This window comes from Musca domestica, unplaced genomic scaffold, assembly GCF_030504385.1.
Source record: "Musca domestica strain aabys unplaced genomic scaffold, Musca_domestica.polishedcontigs.V.1.1 39, whole genome shotgun sequence".
Lineage (NCBI taxonomy): Eukaryota > Metazoa > Arthropoda > Insecta > Diptera > Muscidae > Musca > Musca domestica.
The window spans coordinates 2430364-2448343 of NW_026712326.1; the positions used below are offsets into that span (position 1 = coordinate 2430364).

At 41.0% G+C, this 17980-nt stretch overlaps 1 protein-coding gene across 1 annotated transcript in view; it reads right to left on the reverse strand.

Annotated features, from left to right (window-relative positions):
* The window catches only part of LOC101899607 (maternal protein pumilio), a 312661-nt gene that overhangs the window by 250201 nt on the left and 44480 nt on the right, over positions 1–17980 (reverse strand). The window contains exon 3 of the mRNA XM_059126457.1: positions 922–1142. Within this exon, the coding sequence (XP_058982440.1) occupies positions 922–1142 (221 nt within the window). The remainder of the gene's footprint in view (positions 1–921; positions 1143–17980) is intronic.

A 17980-nucleotide genomic window follows, 5' to 3' on the forward strand; every position in this document is an offset into this window, starting at 1 on the left:
AATACCATCTACATGTTTTATATACAAAGAAACCCCTCTCTCGAGGTCTTCTATGCGGAGAAGACCTTCTCGTGGTCTTCTATACGGAGAAGACCTTCTCGAGGCCTCCTATACGGAGAAGACCTTCTCGAGGCCTCCTATACGGAGAAGACCTTCTCGAGGCCTTCTATGTACAGAGAAGACCTTCTCGAGGTCTCTTATACGGTGAAGACCTTCTCGAGGCCTCCTATACGGAGAAGACCTTCTCGAGGCCTTCTATGTACAGAGAAGACCTTCTCGAGGCCTCCTATGTACAGAGAAGACCTTCTCGAGGCCTCCTATACGGAGAAGACCTTCTCGAGGCCTTCTATGTACCGAGAAGACCTTCTCGAGGCCTCCCATACGGAGAAGACCTTCTCGAGGCCTCCTATACGGAGAAGACCTTCTCGAGGCCTCCTATACGGAGAAGACCTTCTCGAGGCCTTCTATACAGAGAAGACCTTCTCGAGGTCTTCTATATACAGAGAAGACCTTCTCGAGGCCTCTTATATAGAGAAGACCTTCTCGAAGCCTCCCATACGGAGAAGACCTTCTCGAGGCCTCCTATACGGAGAAGACCTTCTCGAGGCCTCCTATACGCAGAAGACCTTCTCGAGGCCTCCTATACGGAGAAGACCTTCTCGAGGCCTCCTATACGGAGAAGACCTTCTCGAGGTCTTCTATATACTGAGAAGACCTTCTCGAGGTCTTCTATACAGAGAAGGTCTTCTCAAGGTCTTCTATATACTGAGAAGACCCTCTTGAGGTGTTCTCGCTGTTCTCTCTTTTCCTTTCTCCCTCCCTTCTTCCTTTCCTACCTTCCTTCCTCTCTCTCTCTCTCTCTCTCTCTCTCTATCACTCTCTCTCTCTGCCTAAATGAGAAAACGCCAACTCCCTACTCACCTTAATATGCCAGCATTTCCACTCGCTGTCGTATCGGGCGCTTGTGGAAATGTACGTGGCCTCGGCAATATGGGTTCAGTCTGTGTTGACCATGGCGAATCTTTCCAAACATGTGGATCACCAATGTGCAGTGGATTCAAAGGGCCACTGGTAACACCAGCCGATGAGGCGCCTTTGCCATCCGATTTCTCCCATAGTTTTTTGGCAGTGGATGTTGTGATCTGCAAAAGAAAAGGACAAAGACAAAAAATTGAATAAAAATTTTAGAAAAAAAAAAAATTAAAGATAAAAAAATTAAATATCAGAAATAAAGGCATTGGCATTTTTTCAGCGGGTTTTTGTGGTTTATTTGTGGCAGCAACAACAACAACCAGAACAACTGAATTACTTGACATTTTCCAAGTTTCCGTTTTTAACCATTTAACCATGTTGTGTCATTTCCTCAGTTTGAATAAATTTCTCCCACCGGAACGGTTATTCTCACTGGCATTTGTGTGGGGAGGGGGGAAGCGGGTGTTTGGTAGGCAATGACAGGACATGTAAAAGCCACAGTCACCTCCTGTAAGTTTCCATTGAAAGTTAATTCCGTTCTATGGTACCTGTTTGCCACTCTATGTCATCAGTAAGTCAATCACCTCATTTAATCTGTGGCGGTACCCAGGGAATGAGGGAGAACTGGGAGACGGGGACGAGGTGGAAAAGTACGAAACGAAGTGAACAAGTGACTGACTGAGTGAGTGAGTGAATGACTCATTGCAAAATTGCAGGTTGCTTAATTTCTGCCCAATCATTGCACTCGGCAACAAAAAGCAGTGGCAGTCAGTTCCACGACGACAACAACGACGTGTCACGACAGCCAACAGAGCATTGCCAGTCAGCAGTCAGGGAGTTCTCCCTTGCTGGGCTAATGACATATTCCCAGTTCAGTTTGCAAAACAGCCCAAATCAAATGAAGGGTCGTTCTTCTTCGGCTTTTGTGATTTGATTTGTTGTGACTCATCCCCCCCCCCACCTTCTCCATCACCCCTCCTCCACCTCCTCCTCAACCACCAACTTTTCATAATTCCAAATATGTTTTGGAATTACATGGCAGCAAAAGACGTGGAGGTAGGCAGCAGTAGTTATTTGCCGCATGACCTAATTGCCATTGGTATTCACTCCGTAGTAGATGAATGAATGGATGATGTGATGAGGCTGAATAATGGCAACGGAAACCCAAACATCCACATCAGGGGAGCGCACAAGAAAAACGACGTGTTCAAGTATTTGAACCAGAATCTTTGACAAAACATCAACCAAGGAACGGTAAACAGGACAGGACACCACTGGAGGCATCTCTAACTCACTCAACCAGTTGTCAAAAAGGAAATCACAAATTATGTAGTCTAGGATTAGGGAGGGCTACAAAAACAAAGGAAAAATAAAAAGGCGGAAGAAATGAACTGAGAAAATTGGGATTCAAATATTTTTCATCGAAAGAGAATTTTTCTAGACCAAAGAACGTAGTAGAGAGACCCTCTGAAGGTGTTCTACCTAGAGAATACAGCCTTGTAGTCTTCTATCCACATAAGAACTTCTGGAGGCCTTCTATTCATAGCAGACCTTCACTTTATGCGCAGGAGACCTCTATATGAGAGAGAAGAACTATACGGGGTTTTCTATGCAGAGAAAGCCTACTCGAAGTCTTCTAAGAGGAGAAGAGCTTCTCGAGGTCTTCAACATAGAAGAAGAACCATCTCGAGCTCTTTTACACAGAGAAGACCTTCTCAAGGTTTCTATACAGATAAACCTTCTCGAGGTCTTCTATTTACGGAGAAGACCTTCTCGACCTGCACAAGGTCTTTTATACAGGAGAAGACCTTCCCGAGGTTTTCTATACAGGAGAAGATCTTCTCGAGGCCTCCTATTTATGGAGAAGATCTTCTCGAGGCCTCCTATTTATGGAGAAGACCTTCTCGAGGTCTTCTATATACGGAGAAGACCTTCTCGAGGTCTTCTATATACAGAGAAGACCTTCTCGAGGTCTTCTATATACGGAGAAGACCTTCTCGAGGTCTTCTACACAGAGAAGACCTTCTCGAGGTCTTCTATACACGGAGAAGACATTCTCGAGGTCTTCTATACAGGAGAAGACCTGCTCGAAGTCTTCTATATACGGAGAAGACCTTCTCGAGGCCTTCTATATACGGAGAAGACCTTCTCGAGGTCTTCTATATACGGAGACCTTCTCAAGGCCTTCTATATACGGAGAAGACCTTCCCGAGGTCTTCTATATACGAAGAAGGCCTTTCTGAGGTCTTCTATATACGGAGACGACCTTCTCGAGGTCTTCTATATGCGGAGAAGGCATTCTTGAGGTCTTGTATATACGGAGAAGACCTACTCGAGGTCTTCTATATACGGAGAAGACCTGTTCGAGGTCTTCTATATACGGAGAAGACCTTCTCGAGGTCTTCTATACAGGAGAAGACCTTCCCGAGGTTTTCTATACAGGAGAAGACCTGCTCGAAGTCTTCTATATACGGAGAAGACCTTCTCGAGGTCTTCTTTATACGGAGAAGACCTTCTCGATATGGAGAAGATCTTTTCGAGGTCTTTTATATACGGAGAAGACCTTCTCGAGGTCTTCTGCATACTGAGAAGACCTTCTCGAGGTTTTCTATATACGGAGAAGACCTGCTCGAGGTCATCTATATACGGAGAAGACCTTCTCGAGGTCTTCTATACACGGAGAAGACCTTCTCGAGGTCTTCTATGTATGGAGAAGACCTACTCGAGGTCTTCTATATATGGAGAAGATCTTCTCGAGGTCTTCTATATACAAAGAAGACCATCTCAAGGTCTTCTATATACGGAGAAGACCTTCTCGAGGTCTTCCATGTGCGGAAAAGACCTTCTACACCTGCACAAGGTCTTCTATACAGGAGAAGACCTGTCCGAGGTCTTCTACACAGGAGAAGACCTGTTCGAGGTCTTCTACACAGAGAAGACCTATCGAGGTCTTCTATTCTTGAGGTCTTCTATATATGTAGAAGACCTTCTCGAGGTCTTGTTTATATGGAGAAGACCTTCTCGAGGTCTTCTAAATAGGGAGAAGACCTTCCCAAGGTCTTCTATGCGGAAAAGACATACTCGAGGTCTTCTGTACGGAGTCGACATATTCGAGGTCTTCTATATACGGAGAAGACCTGCTCGATGTCTTCTATATACGGAGAAGACCTTCTCGAGGTCTTCTATATACGGAGAAGACCTTCTCGAGGTCTTCTATATATGGAGAAGACCTGTTCGAGGTCTTCTATACGGAGAAGACCTTCTCGAAGTCTTCTATATACAGAGAAGACCTTCTCGAGGTCTTCTATATACAGAGAAGTCCTTCTCGAGGTCTTCTATTCAGAAAAACCCCTACTCGAGGTCTTCTTTACAGAGGAGAGCTCCATGTGGCTCTTTTCGATGATATCTATGGATACACCCTGCAGTACGTCTAAAAAGATGCCCTATAGGACGTCTAAAAAGATGCCCTACAGAACGTCTGTAGAGACGACCTACAGGATGTCTGTAGAGACGACCTACAGGACGTCTATAGAGACGGTCCACGGAACGTTCATAGAGACGCCCCACGGAACGTCCATAGAGAAGCCCTACAGGACGGCTATAGAGACGCCCTACAGGACGTCTATAGAGACGCCCTACAGGACGTCTATAGAGACGCCCTACAGGACGTCTATAGAGACGCCCTACAGGACGTCTATAGAGACGCCCTACAGGACGTCTATAGAGACGGTCCACGGAACGTTCATAGAGACGCCCCACGGAACGTCCATAGAGAAGCCCTACAGGACGGCTATAGAGACGCCCTACAGGACGTCTATAGAGACGCCCTACATGACGTCTATAGAGACGCCCTACAGGACGTCTATAGAGACGCCCTACAGGACGTCTATAGAGACGCCCTACAGGACGTCTATAGAGACGCCCTACAGGACGTCTATAGAGACGCCCTACAGGTCGTCTATAGAGACGCCCTACGGGATGTCTATAGAGACGCCCTACAGGACGTCTATAGATACGCCCTACAGGATGTCTATAGAGACGCCCTACAGGACGTCTATAGAGACGCCCTACAGGACGTCTATAGAGACGCCCTACAGGACGTCTATAGAGACGCCCTACAGGACGTCTATAGAGACGCCCTACAGGACGTCTATAGAGACGCCCTACAGGACGTCTATAGAGACGCCCTACAGGACGTCTATAGAGACGCCCTACAGGACGTCTATAGAGACGCCCTACAGGACGTCTATAGAGACGCCCTACAGGACGTCTATAGAGACGCCCTACAGGACGTCTATAGAGACGCCCTACAGGACGTCTATAGAGACGCCCTACAGGACGTCTATAGAGACGCCCTACAGGACGTCTATAGAGACGTCCTACAGGACGTCTATAGAGACGCCCTACAGGACGTCTATAGAGACGCCCTACAGGACGTCTATAGAGACGCCCTACAGGTCGTCTATAGAGACGCCCTACGGGATGTCTATAGAGACGCCCTACAGGACGTCTATAGATACGCCCTACAGGACGTCTATAGAGACGCCCTACAGGACGTCTGTAGAGACGACCTACAGGACGTCTATAGAGACGGTCCACGGAACGTTCATAGAGACGCCCCACGGAACGTCCATAGAGAAGCCCTACAGGACGGCTATAGAGACGCCCTACAGGACGTCTATAGAGACGCCCTACAGGACGTCTATAGAGACGCCCTACAGGACGTCTATAGAGACGCCCTACAGGACGTCTATAGAGACGCCCTACAGGACGTCTATAGAGACGCCCTACAGGACGTCTATAGAGACGCCCTACAGGACGTCTATAGAGACGCCCTACAGGTCGTCTATAGAGACGCCCTACGGGATGTCTATAGAGACGCCCTACAGGACGTCTATAGAGACGCCCTACAGGACGTCTATAGATACGCCCTACAGGATGTCTATAGAGACGCCCTACAGGACGTCTGTAGAGACGTCTTTAAGGTCGTCTATGGAGACGTTTTTAAGTCCTTCTATGGAGACGCCTTTAAGTTCGTCTTTGGAGGCGCCTTTAAGACCGTCTATAGAGATGCATTAAGGCCGTCTATAGAGACGCCTTTGAGGCCGTCTATGGTAACGCCTTTTAGATATAGATACGCCCCTTAGGACGTCTTTAGAGGCGCGTTTAAGGCTGTCTATAGAGAGGCCTTTATAGACGTCAATGGAGAACCCTTTAAGGACATCTATAGAGACGCCCTTAAGGATGTTTATGGAGATGCCTTTAAGGACATCTATGGAGACGCCTTTATGGACATCTATGGAGAGGCCTTTAAGGGTATCTATAGAGATGCCTTCAAGGACATCTATAATGTTCGCCTGCCACTTATGAAATCATTTAATTTTTTAATCCTTTCGTGTCGATTCTACTCATCGTTTATTTCTCCGAAAAAAAAAATATCCATAAAAATGCCTCTTTACCGCAATACTTTAACATAAAATTAGTTGAGGAATTTTTGTACAAATTGTAGCTTCGAAGGACCTCTTTCAAAGTGTGATATGAAACCATATGCCGACTAAAATGTTTTCTAAACACGCGAGTCCGAGAACATATTTTTTTGTGTGCGTGTGTGTTGGAAATTTGACAACACTTCGAAAGGGGGGTTTACCCACCCTCCCCCCTTTGGATATCAATTTCTAAAAACGCAATCTGGCAATGACCATTTGCAAGGATTCCAAGGAATTCAACACCTTGCCAGTTGTTATGTAGCTGTTGCCTCTCAATGCAAATTTAATGGCCCGAAAGGCAATGACTTCATACTTTTTTAAAATTTTTAAAAAATAAATCTCAAAATGTTTTATGTTTTTTTTTTTATGTTCCACTAAATGTCTAAAAATTAAATGGCAGCATTGTTGTTGTTGTTTTTTCGAACATGTGTAATTTTCCAGTCAATATTTTTTGTTGGCCATAAATGAGAAGAGACCGAACCAAAAAAAAAATCGATATCGTTTGCATGAGCCACCGACTGAGTGGCTAGGCTATGCCATTTGTGTGTGTGGAGAGCAGGAGGTCGTTGAGGTGGTGGCTGCCTGACTGGCCGGCATTTACAAGGATGACGGACCGAGAGACGGACATATATGTCTAACTAATCGACCCAATGTTGCCTTTAAATGGTTGTCTAATCTTGACATAGTTTTGGTCATTGCACTCTGTCGCCGTAGTTTTTTTTCTATTTTTTTTCTATTTTTTTTTTTATTTTTTGTTTTTGTTGTTGCTGTTTGCTTAGCATTTGGCTTGTAAACGCTTACATGCGTGTTCAGTTCAATAGTCGTTCAAATAATTTGTTCTTTAGAGCGTGTGAATAAATAATGTTGAGAAATGTTGTTAAACATAAATAATAGGTAAGAAAAGTTCGCACAGATGGCGGATTTTTTACCCATTTTATTGAAGGACAAAATCTAAATTTTGGATTTTTTAAAAAAATTGAAGGTCAATAAAACGTGGATTCTTAAAAAAATTTAAGGGCAATAAAAAATTGGTAGATTCCTAAAAAAAATATTTTTTAAGGATATCCTGGCTGTCGTGTTTCTAGACGTCCTGTAGGCTGTCATTATAGGCGACCCAAGACAGCCTCGCGTTAGAATCATATTTGATTGATATTAAAATCTCTGTCCTTCAAGGATAACCCAAAAATTCAACTCTTCAAGTTCATATCTCAAGTTCATGCGTTTTCCTCCCAAAAAATCCTTCCTCCTTCAGGACCTATGCTGTCCCTCCCATTTTCCTCTCCCATTTCTCTACTAACCTCACTCTTGACACTCACTCAGTCAGTCTGGCAACTAATGAAATTGTCACCATATGAATACCACAAATCTCATCATATCCTTGTTATCATCAGCCATCCTTACCACTGAGTACGGTGTGTGTGATATCAACAATTTGCACTGACGGCACAATATTTGCATGTCCTACGTGTGACACCACCATATCATTTAGCCATAAAAGTTAGACACATAACCTGAAATACCTCACCTGAGACAACTGGACAATAAAACCAAGATAGGGAGTGTCACTAAAGTATTAAAGTGAGCTAGGGGGAGGGAATGGTTCTCTGAGAGTCATCAAAGGTCATGAAACTTATCATTGTTGTGTACTAATGTGGCCGGTGAATGTGACAGCATGTTTTCCACACCTGATATACGACGAGGAGGAGGAAGTGGTTAAAGTAAATCAAAGGTTATGAAAAAAAAGTAAAAAAGTTGTAAGTTCGGCCGGGTTGGACTTTGAATACCATCCACCATTGGGAAAGAATTTAGCAATTTTCAAAAAAAAATTCTGAAAATAAAATTTATGTTAAAATCTTAAAAATACCGAATGTAGCCGTTATATTAGGGTGTATACGACGAAGTGGGCCTGCATAGGCAACTTTTGTCATAGCCTGTAGTAACCATTACGAACTTTAAATACCAAATTTGAAACAATTCCGGTGAATAGTGTCGCTAAAATCATCAAAATTCCGAATATCGGGAGGTACCGTCATATGAGGGCTATACGAAGACTAGGATCTGCACAGACAATTTTCTGTCATAGCCTGTAGCATCCATTACGAACTTCAAATTCCAAATTTGAAACAATTCCGGTAAATAATGTCTCCAAATTCATCAATATACCGAATATAGGAAGGTGCCGTTATATGTGGGCCATACGAAGGCGTGGACCTACATGACCCATTTTCAATACCAAAAGTCGTGCAGACATAATATATATTTGAGTAAAATTGTATCAACCTAATTTATTTCGTTCTGAAGCTGGAGTGATTTTCACTAACGGACAGACGCATAGACAACAGACGGACGTGTCATCGCTAAATCGACATAGAATTTTATGCTGATCAAGTATATGTATGCTCGTGGGGTCTAAAATGTATATTTCGAGGTGTAACAAAGAAAATGACAAACTTAATATACCCTCCATATACCCTCCAGGGTATAAAAATATCCGCGCCTTATTGTGGTCCTTGAAAAAGGTAAAAAACCCACTGTCAGTTCGGTCTATGAAGACGTCCTTCAGGTCATCGAAAGAGACATCCTTCAGCTCCTTCAGGTCGTCCAAAAAAACGTAATTCCTTCAGGTCATCTACAGAGGCATCCCTCCTTCTGGTCGTCTATGAGAGTAGTCCTTCTGGTCGTCTATGAGAGTCGTCCTTCTGGTCGTCTATGAGAGTGGTCCTTCAGGTCGTCTATAGAGACGTCCTTGAGGTCGTCTATAGAGACGTCCTTGAGGTCGTCTATAGAGACGTCCTTGAGGTCGTCTATAGAGACGTCCTTGAGGTCGTCTATAGAGACGTCTTTGAGGTCGTCTAAAGAGGTCGTCGTCTATAGAGACGTCCTTCAGGTCGTCTATAGGAGACGTCTTTCAGATCGTCGTCTATAGGAGAAGTCCTTCAGTTCGTCTTCTATAGGAGACGTCCTTGAGGTCGTCGACTATAGGAGACGTCCTTCAGGTCGTCGTCTATACGAGAAGGCCTTCAGGTTGTCTATAGGAGACGTCCTTTAGGTCGTTGTCTATAGGGAACGTCCTTCAGGTCGTCTATAGAGACGTCCTTCAGGTCGTCGTCTACAGGAGACGTCCTTTAGTTCGTCGTCTATAGGAGACGTGCTTTAGGTCGTCGTCTACAGGAGACGTCCTTTAGGTCGTTGTCTGTAGGAGACGTCGTTTACGTCGTCGTATTTTAGGGTTGTCGATAGAGACGTCCTTGAAGTTGTCAATAGAGATATCCTTGAGGTCGTCTTTAGGTGACGACGTCCTTCAGCTCGTCGTCTGTGGGAGACGTCCTTTATGTCGTCGTCTGTGGGAGACGTCGTTTATGTCGTCTATAGGAGACGTATTTGAGGTCGTCGTCTCTAGGAGACGTCCTTCAAGTCGTCGTCTATAGGAGATGTCCTTCAGGTCGTCGTCTATAGGAAACGTCCTTGAGGTCGTCTATAGAGACGTTCTTGAGGTCGTCTATAGAGACGTCCTTGAGGTCGTCGTCTATAGGGGACGTGCTTTAGGTCGTCGTCTGAAGAGACGTCCTTGAGGTCGTCTATAGAGACGTCCTTCATAGGACGGCTAAGGAGAAGTCCTTCAGACCGTCAACAGAAAACGTCGTTCCGGTCGTTGTCTGTAGAGACGTCCCTGAGGTCGTCTGTAGGAGAATATTTTTGAAAAAAAGATCCTCTAAATAAACAATTGAATTTTAGAAAATTAGGGCGTATACTTGCTGACAATACTAATACGCCAGCGAGCCTTTAGACTTCCTTTGCCCCAAAAATATAAATGCATGGCTCTTTTTACCCTTTTTTTTCGTTAACATAATTTCACGTGTTTAGTTATTTTTTGGCACGTGTTGGTCAACATTATCCATTCTCCACATAAATAAGTAATTTTTTGGCCCGAAATTATTTTTAGCTCTCAACGTGGAGCAACAAAAATTGACATACTTTCACTGTAAATAAAAATCGGAAAATAAAAAAACAATCCAAAAAAATATGCCGGCATTTTTTTAGGCCGTGAAAACAATAAAATACGACAGGCTTTCAGCGGCACTGCCAGAAGACAACCAAAAAAAGAGTCGGCGAAGAAGAAAATTTAACAAAACCAAGAAAGTGATGACAAAAGAATGATGAAGATTTATTTGTTTTAAGCGCTGACTTAAATTGCAAATGGCCAACGAGCGTATAACAAATAATCTTAATAAAATGTGGCCAAAAAAGCAGCAACAACAACAAAAGCAACGAGCATGGCAAATATGATGGCATCAAGCCTGGCCAGTTAACCAGCCAAAATTTTATTTCAATTTTCAAAAAAAAAAGAAGAAAAAAACGAAGAACGAAAAAATAAACAATGGTCACGCATAAATTTAAAAGAACAACAACAACACAAACCCGAGGCAAAGCTTTAAATGTCAAAATCACGCTACAGGCCTCGCAAAAAAACTCCAAAAAACGTGCGTAACAAGAAACCGCACAGAAAAAAATAGAATGGCCAATACCATGACAGACCTACAAACAACTCCATGTGAATAGGCCCAAGCTGAATGTTTCATTTTTCTGATATTCTGGTTTTGTGTGTGTGGAGAGTGAAAAAGGGAGGGGTTCCCGTGGCAGAAGGGAGTTGACCACTTTTAAGATTGTAAAAATAAAACTGTGACTTGAACAACTCGAAGCTAAAATTCAACCAAAGAAAAAAAAATGAAACAATAAATGGCTAAATAAACATTTAGCCACCATATGGCTAAATGACACACTAATAAAAGAAGAAGACAAAAAAAAACGGCCAGCCATTCCGCCGGCCGGTCGGTATGTAGGCACCACACACGCACACACATACACAGATTTCAGAGAATTACTCATTTGTGTTATTTTTTCGACAACTGTTAAACACTTTTGCGATTGGATATTTTTTATGGAGTTGCGATTTCAACGACATAGCCCGGGTTTTGAAGAACACCATCAAGGACGGGGCCACAGCAAATCCCACTGAGAAACATTAGCACCTAGTCAGATATGTATCCGATTGGAGTACAGAAATTAAAAAAAAAATTTCTGTTCTAAAATCTTCTAAAATCTTCCAGTTTTGAAAATGCCTCTATTTTACGGATTTATAAAAATTAAAACAGGGGCACACCGAAGCTTCATGGATGTGTAAGACGGCTAACTGCAATTCAGTATTCGATTATCATTAAAGGCACCACCCCTCCCCCCGATTTTTCATGACCTTGAAGGTAAATTTAAATGTATTTAGCAAAGACCAGAAGAGGTGGGCCAATATCTATCATAAGCCCACCAGATCTTGTGTTAGCAAAAATATTGAAATGTGTGAAATTTTGAAGAGGATCGGATGCTTACTTCGCATTTTATGAGCGCTTTGGTTATTCAAACTTTTAACGGCTTTGTGGGGGGAGGTGCCAGAAGTAGTGGTCCGATATTTTCCAGTTTACATAAGTAGAGCTAAACAAGTAAAAAAAAAAAACATTAAGTTCGGCCGGGCCAAACTTTTAATACCCTCCACCTTAGGGTAAAGGAAACATTAGAAGAAATGTGGCAAAAACCATTAAAATGCTGAATATCGGGAGGTTTCGTTATATGGGGGCTATACCAAACCGTGGACCTACACATGCAAGGTTCCGCCAACGGAGCTGGAACCCATTTTAACCAACAAATACAAATTTTTAGACCAATCCGTGAAAAAATGTGGCAAAAATAATCAAAATACCGAATATCAGAAGGTACCGTTATATGGGGGCTATACCAAATCGAGGACCTATAATTATAATGACTCGCCACACGAACTGGGACCCATTATGACCAACAAATACCAATTTTTAGACAAATCCGTGAAAAAATGTGGCATAAATCATCAAAATACCGAATATCGGGAGGTACCGTAATATGGGGGCTATACCAAAACGTGGATCTATACATGGAATGTTTTGCCACACGTACAGGGACCCGTTATGACCTACAAATACCAATTTTCAGATAAATTCGGGAAAAAATGTGGCATAAATCATCAAAATACCGAATATCGGGAAGTACCGTTTTATGGGGACTATACCAGAACGTGGACCGATATATCTCATTTTCAATACCAACCATCCTAGACACAATACAAATTGCTCTGCTAAATTTTGGCGCTCTACGTCAAATAATGTGGGCTGTATCGTGATTTCAACAGACAGACAGACGGACAGACAGACGGACAGACAGACAAAGTATAAAAAGAAGATACGTGTACCCATGGTACAATGAAGAGAAGGTAGGTCAACTTTGAAAAAATTGCAAGTATAGAGGTCTAACTGTTTGGCTTCTAATGTCAGAATTACTATCAAAACAATAAAAAAGCAAACAACTTGTTGCATTGATTTTGAATAAATAATTTTTAACTGAATGAATGAATGGAATGGGGGCTATACGAAGGCGTGGACCTGCACAGACAATTTTCTGCCATAGGCTGTAGTATCCATTGCGAACTTAAAATACCAAATTTGAAATAATTCCGGTAAATAATGTCGCTAAAATTATCAAAATACCGAATATCGAGGGATACAGTTATATGAGGGCTATACGAAGACGTGGACCTACATGGCTCATTTTCTGTGTTAGGCTGTAGTATCCATAACGAACTTCAAATACCAAATTTGAAAGAATTCCGGAAAATAATGTCGATAAAATCATCAAAATACCGTATATCGGGGGGCTATACGAAGACGTGGACCTACATAGTCCATTTTCAATACCAAAAGTCCTGCAGACATAATACACATTTAAGTAAATTTTTATCAACTTACTTCATTTCGTTCGGAAGCTAGAGTGATTTCCACAGACGGACAGACGGACGGATATTAATAAATCGACATAGAATTTTATGCTGATCAAGAATATATACACTTTGTGGGGTCTAAAATGTATATTTCGAGATGTTACAAACGGAATGACAAACTTAATATACACTCCATACTATGGTGGAGGGTATAAAAAGGATATTTTAAAAAGTAAAAAGGAATTGCGTAAATTAATATTGAAATCATGAGAGTGGTTATCTCGGGGTGGCCATAGTTCCTCCTTCCTCTGTTATAGTTTGTAATGGGCCTTTAAAGTCATTGAGGGTCTTGGAACATAGAACCCTAAAGATTTTCATATATGTGGGGCCTTGAAAGCCTGCCTCGTATAAAGGGCCTCAACAGCATGTCGAATTATGGGACGGAGTTTATTGAAGTTCTTGTCCCCAGTCTAACTCCGTGGACCCTTTAAATACTTTTAAAACACAAACTAAGATATTCCAAACTTTTAATTCTTCAACTTTTTTATTTTTCTAATTTTTGAAGCCATATTCTAAAGTTCTAATTATTGCTCTATGTTTAAATATTTTCAAAAATAATTTAAATATTAAAAAAATGTCGATGTTCCAAGCTTTTATTCCCACATTTTTTATTTTTGGCTTTCAAACTTGCCTTAATCATATCCATTGCTATTTTCTTCTTAAAAATCGAAGAAGAAGAAGAAGAAAAAGAGGTCCAAAAACAACAAAACGTTTAAAATCCGCATTTTTTCTCATTATGGATTATAGACTGACTTAAATTTATTTTTATTTTATTGTTGTTGTTGTTGTTTCTTCATCTTCTTCTTTTTCTTCCACTTCTGGTTGAGTTTTTCTTCAATTATCTTTTTTGTTTTTTTTTTTTTGTTTTCATTGTGGATTTCATTCAATTAAGAACTTTCGTTGTTGTTGTTCATATTTGCCTTTTATGGATTCTTTCTGTGACTGCTATTCTTCTTCCCACTTTTGGCCAAAACGAGCGAAAAATTCCAACATATGTAACGCAGTCATACTCCACACTTAACTGCCATAGTTGGAAAGTAGGAGGAGGAGAAGAAGGAAGATTACCCACTTGAAAGTGCTGAAATTTTTTGTTGTTCTTGCTTTCTTCTACTTCTTAAGTACCCTGCTGCAACATGAAAGTACCTATGATGACGAAAACAACAACTACATAGGGAGTAGTAAGAGCTTTGGTAAGAACCAGGGACGTACACTGAAATGGTTTTCGAAATCAATGGGGGGTTAGGAAAAATTAACTTTTCTTTTTAAACAACCCAAAAATTATTAAAAAAAAATTACCCATATTGAAGTGTGGCCCAGTTCACCCACCCTTTCTACGTTCCTGATTAGAACCTCCATGCTACACACTGGTGGTTTTCCCATCCGGGTTTATATATATTTATTATCATGTCGAACTCTTGTTGGCGGCAACTGACGTTAATACGACACACCAGGCCGACAGACAGACAGAAGTTAGGGACGATGTTTAAGCATTTCGTTTTCTTCCCTTGCCCAATCCTGCTGCCAATCATCCAACCAACCAAGAAATAAATAAATGAATGAATGAATGTGCTCTGATGGTTGTCTGGATAATTTTTTGTGACTCTTTGCTTGATTGTTCTTTCTGGGTTGTGGAAGAAAGGTCTTTGTACTTCGGCATTTCCCTTTCAGGAAAAAGAAAAAAATAAATTAAAGAGGGCCTTAAAGATCTGCACACGAAAGGCGTCAAAGTTATTCGTATAGGTCACCGTGTATAGGGCCCTAAAAGGGGCTCGTATTAGGACACAAAGGTCCTGGTATAGATTATCTTAAATAAGGTTTTCAAAGCCTTGTTTTTGGGGCTTAAGAATCTTCGAAAAATGGTATCTTTGGTCTTTGGATTTGGAGTCCTTTAATGGGCTTACAAGACTTCGTATATAGACTTAATTCAACTTGTGTTTGTGGCTTTAAGAATAAGAGATAGGATCTCATTGTATATAGATAGACCTCAATGGTCTTTGTATATGGGACCTTAAAACGCATCCTATATAGGGCCTTAAAGGTGCTGGTATTAGGACGCAAAGGTCCAAGTGTAGATTGTCTTATGGATCTTCATATATAGTGCTTTAAAATTCCTCGTATATAGGGCATTTAGGGTCTTCAAACGTAGGAGCTCGAAAGCCCCTGTATATGTAGGACCTTTATAGGACTTTAGGGATATTCGAATAGAGCCTTAAATTCTTCGTATTAAGACCCTATCAATGACTTTTGTATATGGGGCCTCAAGGGTATTCGTATAAGGGGATTTAAAAGTCGTCGTCTTTGTATATAAGGCCTCAAAAGTCTTTATATATAGGGCCGGAAGGTCCTTGTATATAGATTCCTCATATATAAGATCTCAAAAATTCTTAAATAATGAGCCCTTAAATTCGTCGTATCGGAGTCTTAATGGCCTCAAAAGGCTTCTGCTAGAGAACTGTAAAATTCTTTGTCTGGGTCTTCTCCCAGAAGCCCTTAAAAATCTTTTCAAGAAGGCCTTAAAGGTCTTCTCCAGGATGACACTAAAGGTTTTCTCCCAAAAGGCCTTAAAGGCCTTCTCCATGAAGAAATTAAAGGTCTTCTCCAAGACCTTAAAGCTCTTCACCCAGAAAGCCTTAAAGGTATTCTCCAAGAAGACATTAAAGCTCTTCACCCAGAAGGCCTTAAAGGTATTCTCCCAGAAGGTCTTAAAACTCCTCTCGCAAAAGGGCTCAAAAGTGTTCTATAATGAAGCCATCCCCAGAAAGCATTAAAAACCTTTTCCAAGAATACCTTAAAGGTTTTCTGCCAGAAGGCCTTAAAGCTCCTCTCCTAGAAGCGCTCAAAAGTGTTCTAGAAGGAAGTCTTCTCCAGAAGACATTAAAGACCCTTTTCAAGAATGCATAAAGCTCTTAAAGGTTTTCACCAAGAAGGCCATAAAGGTCTACTCCTAGCAGGCCTTAAAGGTCTCTTCTAGAAGGCCATAAAGGTCTTCTCCTAGCAGGCCTAAAAGGTCTCTTCACTAGAAGGCCTTTAAAGTCTTCTAATAAAAGGTCTTAAAGATGTTCACGGGTTTGTTATACACAGTCCTATATATTTCTATATTCCTGTTGAGATCTAACCTTCCTTAAAAAGACTTTTTAAAGTAGCCTTAAAATTACATAATAAAAGTTAGTTCTGGTGTATACGTTACTTCGGTAATCATACACCCTAATGTATAACAAAAAAAATGTTGTTTTAGAATACCAAAAGGGCTTCCTTAGAGTACTAAAATGTTCCTCTTACAGAAGACCAGAAAAGACCACAAACGACTTTTTATGAAAGACAAGAAATGGTCGAAAATTTTCAAAAAAAAATATATACTGCACAGAGAGAGAAGGAATAATCCGATTTTGTTCCAACTTTGCAAATCCTAATATTTGTATCAGGTGCTCAATCCTCCCCCATAAAGGGTCACCATTTCTCAATATTTACTGAGCACAAGATCTATTATAAAGATGGTAGAGATCGGACCAATTGTTCTGGTATCTCCCACAAAGAGTCAAAGTTTTTAATAATCAACGATCAAAAATTCGGTTATATCTACTAACATAAGATCCGCAGTGAATATGGGATATATCGGTCCACTCCATCTAGTACCTCTACAAGAAGGATGAACATTTTGAATATCCATGGAGCTCATAAAAAGCGAAATTAACATCCGATTCCATTCAGGCTTCGTACATCTCAATATTTCCATCAACACAAGATTTGGTTCCTCCTTTACATAGGGCTCAAAAACAAAACACTTAAAGAAAGCGAAATAAGCATCCAACTCTCCTCAAATAGTTCTGTTTTATAGTTCCGACTTATTATTTTAAAAAACGCCGTTTTTGAATTGCCGAAAAGTAACCAAATTGAAGACAAAACAATATATTGTATTCTCAAATCCCATGTAGGTCTTGGTACGAAGCACCACAATTTTCCTGTTTCATGCTACTGAATTTCATGGCACATTGAATACCTACGGAATATACGTTGTGTAGTCATTCGTACTCTTTCTGTCATAGGAAACATTCAATAATTCAGTGTTGTCCGATTTTTTTATTTATATAGTTCCGATTTGACTCTATTTGACTACTGGTCTAAACTCTCTCCGTAATATAACAGGCCACATATTTCCTTAAAAAATTGTTTTAAAGAAGACCTAGACAATTTTTATCTAGAGAGGATCGAAACGAAAACAAAACGAAAAAATATATATTCTCAAATCCCACATAGGCAACAAAATTGCACCTGTTTCATGATACTGAATTCCTTGTCGTATACATTATGTCGTTAATTATACGCTCCAATTTTCTTGATAGGAGAGATTCAATAAACAAGAGATACTCCAAGAAATCCTGTGATTTATAAAAGAGTGTGCAGTTCCAATGCTACTGGACTTTATTTGTCTTTTGGGATACGGTACACCTCTGCCATTTGCTGCAGAAGAAATTTCATACAAAACTTGTTTTTTATAGAGGATTAAACACGTATTTTCATAAAAGACGTAAAACCATTAAGAAACCTTCCCACAGACGAGAAAATAGGTCTTCTTGTAATACCAAAAAAAAAAAAAAAACATTTGAAAGTGTTATATTATTCTTTCTACATAACTGTGGCCCAAATCCTCTTTGCTCTCTATTGATTG